Here is an 11,672-nt window from a genome sequence, read left to right as displayed (position 1 = left end):
AGGACAAACGTGCCCAGTGAGATCCGTCCTGGTGTGGATAACCACGACCCTGGGCTGAACGGAATGGAGATCAACAACAAGGACAAACGTGCCCAGTGAGATCCGTCCTGGTGTGGATAACCACGACCCTGGGCTGAACGGAATGGAGATCAACAACAGCATCAATTGCTGACCATATTGCAGCTGATGGCAGATCTGCACAGCCAGCTAAGCAAAATAAGGAAAGAGGAAGGAGAGAACAACTGCTTCCAAAGAGCCATCGATGCCCAAGTGCAATATAGCTGCAACAGTGGCACCGAGGAGGAGGTGTCCTCTGGCGGGGGCGAGGGGGAAACCAAGAGCAACGGTAACCTCAGGTGTTCCTCACAGGTGGATACAAGTGCCAGCTCAGAGCTGGTGGGGAGTGTGCTCATGGCAGGGATCCATGCCCCAGCTGAAATCCATGAACAGAATTCCAGTGAAAAGCGTGGAGGTCTAGAAGGTCTTCCAAATAATGCGGATTTGGATGAAGTCAAAGTGTTAGAACTTGAAAACTGCAACGAGGAGGAGGATTGCTGGTAGGTATCTCCAGGCTTCCCCAGTAGATGGAAGTGCTGCAGGTGGGAGTTCTGTGTTTAGGTGGGCAATTCTTTGAGGCTAGAAAGTGATTTCTGTACAGTGCTTTGATTAGCAGCAAGAGTGCAGTTCTCACTAGTGGCTGTTCTTATCATTGTATCCATTGTGCCAGAGCATTGCTGTTGAAAAAATAAGTGTAACTGTGGGGCTTGTCTTTCCCCCTTTCCTCCTGACACTGCTGTAGCAAGCACAGGAGTTACCTTTCCCTTTAAGTTGAATTATGTATAGCACATGCAGATGGATGAATAATGGACCTTTTAAACTTTGCATGTACCTGTCAAATCCTGTATTTAAATAAGAGTTTTGGAAATAAGAATCCTCAGACCATGTGAAATTTGTGGCCTTTGCTGATGCCTGAGCAGAGAAGCCATTCCTGTTTTCTGAATGCTGTTTCTTTGCAGTTAGCCATCTCTTTTGTTTAGAGACAAGAACTGAAACAGATCAGTGATGTAATCCTTAACTGACCCGACTCTGTGAGACTCCCCTCCACCAGCATCTTTGTTTAGAACTTGTTTTATACATCAGCAGATTCACTAGCTTGAGAAGAGCAAGGGAAGTGTAAAGTTTGAGGCTAATTCCAGCTCATGCAATAGCTATGACTTGAGATTTTACCTGGAGTTCTTAATTTTTAAAGCTTTGGAGGATGGTAGCCTCAGGGCTCTGCAAATTGGGTCTCAGATTTGTGTAGGTAGATGAATCCGGCAGTGAGGACAGCACTGCTGAAAACAAACCAAACCTTCAGCTCTGAAAATTCATTTGCTGTTAGAAGTGGAGATAAACTTTTTGTTAATGGAATGGAGCTCAGTGAGGTAATGACATCAGCTCAAGCCTAAATTCAAGATTATATTTAAAACATGATAGTTTTTTTATTTGCAAGCTTTCTTGTAAAACCCAAACAGTGCTGCTAACTTGGTCACTGAAACTCTTCAGCATTTTGAGCAGATTTGTTATCAATAAATAAGGGTATGTATTTAGCCAGTTGGATTTGGTAGCCTGGCTTCATTATTTACATGTTAATGAAGGCAGCTGGGCTTATATTCATGTTTATGTAGCCTGTGACATTATACAGTTCTGCAAACTGTATTGAGTCTCAGGGGTTTCCTGTGCAGGGGATGGTGCCCAGGGCAGTCAGGATGGTTTCTGTGCCCAAGAGCTTTATCCTTTAACCTTCACTTCAGCTGGTGCCTAATGAGCTCCTCCTTTCCTAGGTACCCTTCACTCTAGACCTTGCAGGGTCTCGGTGGGTTAGTTTCCTCTGTTTTCCTGTCAGATGTGGTTGGAACAGGCTGACACATGACTAAGAGATGCCCCGAGGAGCTGTGATGAAGGTGGTGACACGGAGCACTTGGCAGGAGTTGTTCCCATAAATTCCCTTTGATCCTGCTGCAGCACTTCCATCTGTTTGGTTTTCCTCTTGTCAAACAAACTTACTAAAACCAGAAGCTGCTTCTAGCGGTGACTTCTTCTTCTGGAACTTGTTCTGAGAGTGGGGAATAAACAATGTGGGTCCTATCCATAGTGCATCCCTGTGCCTGTTGCCAAACAGCCCTAATTCTCTGCATAAACCCAGCTCACATCCAGCCCGTGCTAGATGTATTCCCACAGCAGTAACCAGAAAACAGTGGTTGGAGGAAAGTGAGGGCTAACAAAAGCCCTTAATGCCCTGTGGGTTTAGGATCAGCTCTAACAAGGTGGCTTTGCTGATTGGGGGAATTTGGTCTTGCCTGGAGGGAAGTTGAGCAGTGTATTTGTCAAAGCTATTAGCTTACTATGTTGTGTGTTTGCAATCCTGTTTTAAATATTAAACATAAGGAAAAACCTGTAGCTAATATTGGTGCACATCATGTGTACTTAGATACTTTGATTTTTTTGGTCATGGCTTTGCTTTTTCTTGTCACTGGATGGATAAATTTTAACAGTTCAGTTCTCTTTGCCCATGGGCTCTTTAATGTCATTTCTGGAGGTTATGGTGCTTTGTACCTTAAAGAATACTCAGAATTCATGTTGTATTCTTTTACAGTATGAAAGTGTTTAAAATGGGGTGGGGAGTGGGAAACTTTCCAGAGGAGAGGCTTTAGGTCTTAGATCGTTCTGTCATTCTAGTTTTAAGAACAGGTCCCCACTTTACGTAATTTTTCTTGTGGGACTATGTCTATGCTCCCTGACCTCTTAGGAGGTTGGAAACCATAGGCCATGTGTGGATTTTGCCACTTGAGCTGACATGGAAACAGCAAAAGCCATTTTCCTAGGGGCTGGATGGGTTGGTCAGAGGGTTTGTTGCTCTCTATGGGTGCAGGTGGAGTCCCAGTTCCTGCACTACTTTGAAATGATTTGGTTTATTTGGGTCAAACTTGCAGAGGTTTGTGTGCAGCTTTCTCTTGGCTTCAGCAAGCCTAAAACCAGTGTTGTAGTTCCTGAACTTGTGTGAAACCTGAGGCACTGCCCCACGTGGCAGCTGCAACTCTGTCCTCTGGTCCCTGACTTGCTTTCTCAAGTAGCTGTTCAAAATTGTAAATACCCTGCAGTGCCAATCAGCTGGAACTTGGCTTTTGACACTGCTGAGTTCAGTGTGGTGCTCACCTTAGCCTCCAGCACAGGGCAGCCCTGAGCTGCTTTGGGAAAGGCTGTTACCAGACAGAAGGGAACAAAACACATACACTCCTGATAGCATTACCTGGTTTGTCTTCCTCAGTGTTTGGCATCCTTGGATACTCTCCATGTATAGGAATTAAGTTGTGCTTTTCTATATGTTTAGTTTGTTGTCCTGCAGGCAATGATTTGTGTTCAGTGCTCTGTTATGTATCCCCAGGTTTTATGAGGATTTGGTTGTTTGGTGTTTTGCCAGTTCATAGAATCACAGAATACCCTGAGTGGGAAGGGACCCACAAGGATCATCAGTCCAATCCCTGGCCTTGCACAGGATAGCCCAAGAATCCCCCCATGTGCCTGAGAGCATTAATGCTCCTTTTGGTTGTTTGGTGTTTTGCCAGTTCATAGAATCACAGAATACCCTGAGTGGGAAGGGACCCACAAGGATCATCAGTCCAATCCCTGGCCTTGCACAGGATAGCCCAAGAATCCCACCATGTGCCTGAGAGCATTGTCCAAATGCTCCTTGAGCTCTGTCAGAGTCGGTCCTGTGACTACTGCCCTGAGGAGCTGTTCCAAGTGCCCAACCATGCTCTGAGGAAAGAACCTTTTCCTAACATCCTCTTAAACTTCCCCTGTCACAGCTTCAGCTGTTCCCTCAGGTCCTGTCACTTGTCGCGGAGAGCAGAGATCTTTGTTGTCCCTCTGCTGCCCCTTGTGAGGAAACTGCAGACCCCCATGAGTCTCCCCTCAGTCTCCTCCAGGCTGAACAAGCCAAGTGATGTTGTTTTTCCTGGTGAGACTTGGGAAGAGAGAGTTTTTACGGACTTATGATGAAATGATTCAAATTCCAAACCCCGCTGAGCCTAAATGTCCTTATTAATGAGTTAGGTGAAAGAGTAGACAGATAGTCTACTGTCTGTAGAAATAGCAGAAGTGAAAAGCCTATAAGTTTTTCAATACTCTTCCTCCTTCCTACTTTGCCTCAATTCTCTCTGATGGGATGAGTCCTAAACCCTGTCTGTGCCTCACTTGGACAAAGTCATGTTTTCTCCTTGAGGAAAGGAACGAGGCCCATGTGTGTGCCTGCCCTGTGCTGCTCCTGCTCTTGCTTAACATCTTGATGGCAGTGGTTTAACAGAGGGCTTCGCATAGGCTGTGATATATGTTCTTCTGGTTTTTATAAAACATCTCAAAACACACCACAACAATCATGGGAATCTATGAAACAGAACCTTTCTTTGTCTCTCTTAAATTTCTGTGTTCTTAGAGAAGCATATGTAAAACCTGATGGGTGTGAATGTACAGGTCTATTGAGCCTACTGTGGGACTGTTTTTTGTGGGGTGAGGAGGAAAGGAATCCCTGTCACTCAGGTGACTCTGTGTGTTGCTGCCTTCATTTCCAAAGGCCTCTTTTTCACCCAGAACCAGCTTGTGCTGCTCTCACCTCAGTGTTGTGTTGTTTCCTGCTTGAATCTGAGCTCAACAGAGTGAGAAGACCTTGAAATAGTGTTTGTAGGGAGAAGAACATGGTTTGCTCAAATAAATTACTTTGTAGGAGTTTTCCTGGGAATGTGTGTTTTCAGCCTTAGCCCTGTGTCCGAAGACCTTCTATATTCATGTCTTAAGGCTTTTAATTCAATATACTGCAGGATATAGTCTTATATCCTATATATCTATCCTATTATGTCTTTTATAGTCTTAAACTGTGCTAGGGGAAGTTCAGGTTGGACATAAGGAAGAATTTCTTCACTGAAAGGGTGATGAGGCATTGGGAGGGATTGTCCTGGGAGGTGGTGCAGTCACCATCCCTGGAGGTGTTCAGGAAAAGAGTGGATGTAGCTCTGTATGCTCTGGTCTAGTTGACAAGGTGGTAATGGGTCACAGGTTGGACTCAATGGTCTTGGAGGCCTTTTCCCATCTCAGTGATCCTGTGATGCCATTGCTGTTAGCTGCTTGTATTATCAAGGAGAGGGAAAGGAATGCTGGAGAAGTTCCACCAAATGAGGATGTGATTCTGCAGAAACTTCAGGATTTCAATGCAGCACCTTGTGCCTCTAATTTGGGGGAGAACTTTAGCTCTGTGCTCTCTGTGTGATGTTCCCTTCCCCAGGCCATGTCACAGTTCCCCTGTGAATATCTCCTTGCCGCAAGACTCTGCTCACAATTTCTACATGACTTCGATGCAGCAGTTTGCAAGGTCTTATTTCCTCAGACGGTTCATTTTCTGACAGCCTTCCAGAGGTGCTTTTAACACTGGCTCTGTTGCATTGAATAACATTCAGATGACTTACCCAAACCCTTTCCTGACTCTGGCTGGTTTGAGGAGTGTGTTACCCATCTGTGCTGGGTGCAGTTGGCCATGGCCACAGTCTGTGACATCTGCCTTGCTGTGACACCCTCTGGGCACGCATGCTCCTTCAGAGCCTTCTGTGCAGCTTTGTGGGGGCATCACCAGCACCCACCTACTCTGCCACTACCTGCAGTGCCAGAGCAGAGTCCCTGAAGGGCAAATCCCACCTGCTCCTCTGCCAGAGCACAACCTTTCAGGGTAAATCACTTCGGATAGCAGAAGCTGACAAGTGCCTCACTGCAGTGCTTGAAGCAGGGCCTCACTGCATGGTGCATACCTGTAAGATGAGCTGTGGCCATGGGAATTGCTCCATTATGGTGCCTTTATGGAGAAAACTCTCTTGATGCTGCTGCACTAGTGCTGCAGGTGCTGCTCAGCATCCTGGGGCAGCAATACACAGTCCAGCTCTGACCTGTCTCACAAGGGATGAGGACACACAGTGACCTGTCCAATAAGGGACAAGTACAGACACACAGTCCAGCTCTGACCCGTCCCACAAGGGATGAGTACAGACACACAGTGACGTGTCCCACAAGGTCCCTTTGGATCACTGTAAGGACTCTTGGCCAGGGCAGGAGAATAGGCTAATGCAATCCTTAAAGCTGCTGTGACTCAGCAGCTGGATTTTGAATGTTTAGCAGGATTAGCCCCTGGAGAGACGTGAGAGAGTCTTCACTGTGTAATTTCTCTCTTTCCAGTTTCTCTTTCCTGGGGATAAAGTCTCAAAGCCTTTCTTGGGCTAATAGCAGAATGGTTTTGTGTGGAGTGTTCTCCACAGAATTTTCCTCATTTTTAGCTTCAATGTTTCATATGTTTTATGTTTCATTTCAGGACGTAGACTGGATTGTTTTACTGTGGCTTTCCACCACACAGTCTGTGTGTGTTGGTATTTCTGTTCGGCAAGTGTTTAGATTTGAGATTAGAATAGCATAAGCAGAGCAGTCTGAAAATCAGCTCTCTGAAGTCTGATATGTAAAGGAAAGGAAAATGAATGCATTATCTGTTTGAAACACATACTTTGTAGAGGAATTTAGCTGCCTTTTAGTGCTTGATGGAGGTATGTCATCTGAACCTAAATTGTTCTAAGCATGTTTAGCTACCTGAGGTTTCTCTCCTTGCACTGATGTATGTAACTCAGAGGTCTGGAAATCAGTGTAGTGTTTGCCATTTTTGGAACTGCTGCAAGCTACTGGTGCCAAGTGCTGTGGAAGATGTGTAATAAACCAAGCATGTCTTAGGCAATGAAGTTCACTTTATGCTCAGTTTAATTTGCTAATGTGCTGCTTCTGAAGCTTTCTGCAGCCTGAGTTCTCTCCTTAGCATTTAGGGATTTCTAGTACAAATACTCTGTGTGATTAGGAATTTAAATTCTCAGCCTGTACTGGTTGCACTCTTAGAACTGCTCTGATGTGTCACTTTGTTGTGAAGATGCTTTTTCTCAGTGCAGTGTGCAGGTTGAGAAAGTTGTCATAGAATTTCCTACATTCTTGGTGTTTTTATTTAAAGCAGCAATTTCCAAATCGAATAATAGAGGCCATGAACTCCCATAAATCCTCTTGTGACATTGACTCCAAAAGAAAAAGAATATCTCTGGATGATACTTTTTTAGTACATTGGATTATGTCACATTAAATGCAGGGTCCCCCCCAAATTTATTTTTGAGTGTCTATAATCTTAATGGAAGCAAATTCTCACATTGTCCTTGTTGCACTACAACTACTTGGCCCTTACCAGAGGAATATGTTATAAAATACTTTGTATGGGAGAGTGAAGCACAAACATTACTAAGCAGAAACTAAAGATGCATTTTCTAAGGGTTTCCTCAGAAAAGCTGAAGAAAATCTCACTCAGATTTAATAATTTATGTGGTAAAACCCCAATACTTCCAACTGGGAATATATGCCCAAATGTTTACTTTCTGCATTTTGTATGAGGCCTTGTAACCATCTAAAAAACACAGTAACATTTGCAGTCTGACAAAAGAAAACATTCAAAGCCATTGGAACAGAACATCCTTCACAGCAGAGTGCTGAGTGGTGAGAACAACATGCAAGGTAAAACTTGTGCTCTAATCAGGGCTTTGCCCCTGCAAAGGCTTTGGCTGACTCTGGAACTCTTGTGGGCCCTGCATGGGATGCCCAGCACAGCGTTTCCAGTGCTTGTGGGATTCACTTAACCTTACAAATCAAACAGCCTTGGAGGCTAAAATTGCCAGAACTGAAATTCTGCATATTATTAAACAGAGCGAAGTGAGTTTTTAGCTTTCCCCAAACCCTTTTTTGAAGGAAAGGCTCATGTAGCTCCCTGGTGTGGTGCTGGGTTAACCTGGCTGCTGGGGCTGCAGCAGTGGTGGCTGCTGCAGGGTGGCACTACTCACTGGACTTCACTGACTCAGTAAATGGTGACATTTACTGTGTTACCAACATAAGGAGGACATGGAACTATTAGAGCAAGTCCAAAGGAGGCCATGAAGCTGATAAGAGGACTGGAGCACCTTCCCTACAAAGACAGGCTGAGAAAGTTGGGGCTGTTCAGCCTGGAGAAGAGAAGGTTGTGTGGGGACCTCAGAGCAACCTGCCAGGAGCTGAAGGGGCTCCAGGGAAGCTGGAGAGGGACTCTTGGTTAGGAGCTGGAGTGATAGGACAAGGAGTAATGGAGATAAATTGAAAGAGGAGAAATTTAGATATTAGGAAGGAGTTTTTTTCCTGTGAGGGTGGTGAGACACTGGCACAGGTTGCCCAAGGAGGTGTGGCTGCCCCAACCCTGTCAGCATTCAAAACCAGGTTGGATGGGCCTTTGATCAACCTGGTCTGGTGGGAGGTGCTGGGTACAACCATGGAAGGAGCTGCGTACAGACATGAAAGGAACCGGGTAGGACAGGGACTGCTGAGGTAGAGCAGGATTTTCTCTCTTAACCTACAATCTCTGCAGAACAGTGTGACCTGCCCTAAGGAGACTGTTGGCCTCTTTTTTGTTTGATGGTTTTGCTGCTCCTTTTTTGGTCTGAACTATAAAATAAATGCAGAGAGAGGGAGCACTTGGCTTCCTGTGTTTTATTGGATCTGAGTGGTTATAATGCTCATTTATCCATGCAGAAATGCAGCAGGATATGCTGTGGGACCTTTCCTAAAGATAACATTGCTAGTTCAGGAATAATTGTGTTCATGTTTCTCAGCATTTATTTTGTCAGCAGCAATATAACTTTGGAATTTTTGATTTGCATGTGGTTTAGTGTAAAGCATAGTATGGAAAAGCTTCTGTGTGAGACATGACTAAAGAGGCTGAATCTTTACTCTCTGAAAAAATGGCTTTGGCTGGGGGCAGGTGTGTTTTTAGGGCTGTAAAGTCATGAGTGACATGTCAGGAGCCAATAAATAGGGAATAATGACCTTCCACAAATGACAAACATTATTGTGAGAGCTGTTGCTTACAGAGGTGCTCTGTCTGATAGCCCCAAACTGCCAAGGCATGGGAATCCAGAACAGCTCTCTGCATCAGTAGAGCTTTTGAATGGACTTTCCATACTCGTCCTTACCTGGATCCTGGGGCAGTAGGGCCAATAGGAGCCCTTTCACATCCTGGCAGGTTGCTCTGAGGTCCCCACACAACCTTCTCTTCTCCAGGCTGAACAGCCCCAACTTTCTCAGCCTGTCTTTGTAGGGAAGGTGCTCCAGTCCTCTTATCAGCTTCGTGTCCTCCTCTGGATGCCTGTACAACATTTTAAACATCCCAGTTTTATGTGTGTTCTGTCCTGGCCGGACATTGCTGTGGTGTATGGGACACCTAACAGCTGAGAGTCCCACAGGATGTTTCTATATCCTTTAAACATGAAGGGGTTCAGAAATGAATGGGATAATTACTAAAATTCCTGATGATTTGTATTAGTTCTGTTGTGGAAATGTGTATTTGATGGGTTGAATATGAGATGTCTGTGGGAGAATGATAATTGGAGCAGAAAGACTTGATGTACCTGCAGGAGTGTCAGAAGTTATTGCTAGGAGAGAGAGCAGGAGGCAACTGAAGCACATGCAGATGTTCCTTCAAATCTTAACATCATCCTTATGGTCATTTTATGCACCAATCTGGATTTTTCACTGAGGAAGGTGAAATACTACGGATACATCAGTGTGAGGACAGCTCTTGGGAGCAGCATAACTTCTTAAGAGTGGCTGTAGGTAGTTTGCTCGTGACTAGGAGGCTTCTTTGTCACCTTGGAGCAGTTTCAGATTGGGATCTCACTGCCCCCTGCATGAGGGTGATGTTTTGAATGTATTGCTGAATAGCAAAAATTTTAAAATTGAGGAAGCTGCTTTTGGTTGAGATTTTTGGACTTGAAAAATTCAAAGCTGAGATATGTAAATAAAACCCTTGAGTTATTGGATAGCAAAGGCTCTTACAGCCTTTGACCTTTCTACAGATAAATTTTCTACTTTGGAAATAGGGGGAATGTGCTGGTTTACACACAATCGCTTGGGAATAATCCTAGACTCTAAGATGATTAAATCTGTCTATACATAAGGCTAATCCCATGTGTCTATGCAGAGCAACGAGAGGTGTATTAGACCTGACATTCAGGCTGGAGGAGGACTTCCCTAGCATTACAATAAAGAAAAAGAAAGATAACATACAGTTAATGCTTCCTAACTGTCTGAGACTTACTAAATTGTCCAATTAAGAGGTTTATCCCAGAAATCAGTGAATGGACTTTTTGCTTTTGGGCGTCTCAGAGCTGTTGTGAGGAGACATCTGGTTCTTGCAGTGCAATACAGGTAGAACATCCTGAGCTGCAGGGACTTTAAGCAAAAATACATCAGTTAGACTCCTGCAAGTAGCTCACTCACAGCTCAGGTGAGGATCACCTCACACCCTGCTGCCTGTGTCAGGAGATGGATTTGTCAGAGAGGGGAGTGGAGGGAGAGGCAGGAGTGACAGCTTGGTAAATATCCCAACAACTTAACTTCCAGTAGTAGTGCAGTAGCCCAAGCTGAAACTTTGCGTTCCAGAGGCTGAGGAATTTCTCTGCAAAGCCTTTGAATTGTACTATTGGGGTAGTCAATTTTGTTTCTGAGTCATAGTGTACTGGTGAAGAGAAGGTTGTGTGGGGACCTCATAGCAACATTCCAGGATCTGAAGGGGCTCCAGGGAAGCTGGAAAGGGACTCTCTGTTAGGAACTGGAGTGATAGGACGAGGTGTAATGGAGGTAAATTGAAAGAGAAGAAATTTAAAGTAGCTATTAGGAAGAAATTTTTTCCTGTGAGGGTGGTGAGACGCTTGCACAGGTTGCCCAGGGTGGCTGTGGCTGCCCCAACCCTGGCAGTGTTCAAGGCCAGGTTGGATAAAGCCTTGAGCAGCCTGGTCTGTTGGGAGGTGTCCCTGCCCAGGGCAGGGAGTTGGGACTAGATGATCTCTAAGGTCTGTTCCAACCCCTTAACATACAATGAAACTGTACAATTGGAACTTGCTTTTTTCCCACTTCTTATTTAGATAACTGTTAGATTATACTTCAGTAAATGCTATTTTGATGGCTGTATGCGTTAATGAGCATTTTTTCTTGTCTCCTTTCAATCCTTGCACAGGCTCTATGTGTCCCCAAGGAAGTGCCCAGAGCAGCAATCAGCCTCTCCCCTACAGTGGTGTCGACAGGTGCTGGACAATCCCAGCCCCGAGATCGAGGCAGCCTGCAGAACCCTTATCAACAGACTCGACCAGGGTATGTCTGCTCTGAACTCTGATGCTTTGGGCTCTTAATATGTTCAGAGTCTAATCAGGAAAATGGATCCTAGTGTTTTCAGTCTCTTACTTTTTTATTTTATTGTTTAATACTTAAACATTTTAAATGTAAAAACTGTGTAGAGGGAAAATGTGCTTCAGGGCAGCGAGGGACTGAATCCTAGAGAACTGTCATTGCAGCCATGTGAAATGCCTTAGTGTTGTTGAGTGTTCCTAGTGGTGATTATTCCTCCTGTAGCTTACCAGTATTACCCCCTGGGTAAAATAGTTGTGTGATGCTCAAAGCTTACAGTAATGAAATACTGAAGAAATTGTGTCACTTAGAAACCAAGTTTTGGTTCCAGTTTTATCATTCCCTAAAGACACTTCATCTGCTTGAAAGGA

The 11,672-nt window shown here is 44.7% G+C and overlaps 1 protein-coding gene across 1 annotated transcript in view; it reads left to right on the top strand.

The window, feature by feature from the left end:
- Positions 1–11,672, top strand: part of LOC103798675 (SLAIN motif-containing protein-like) — a gene marked incomplete at its 5' end in the record, with an annotated part of 22,242 nt that overhangs the window by 238 nt on the left and 10,332 nt on the right. The window contains 4 exon segments of the mRNA XM_009070953.1: positions 1–16; positions 70–167; positions 170–557; positions 11,135–11,268. The exon segment at positions 1–16 is cut by the window's left edge and continues 238 nt beyond it. Coding sequence (XP_009069201.1) covers positions 1–16; positions 70–167; positions 170–557; positions 11,135–11,268 — 636 coding nt within the window.

This window comes from Acanthisitta chloris, unplaced genomic scaffold (genome assembly GCF_000695815.1).
Source record: "Acanthisitta chloris isolate BGI_N310 unplaced genomic scaffold, ASM69581v1 scaffold12363, whole genome shotgun sequence".
Taxonomy (NCBI): domain Eukaryota; kingdom Metazoa; phylum Chordata; class Aves; order Passeriformes; family Acanthisittidae; genus Acanthisitta; species Acanthisitta chloris.
The sequence above is the reverse complement of the archived record's forward strand: the minus strand, read 5'-3'. Positions and strand labels throughout refer to the sequence as shown.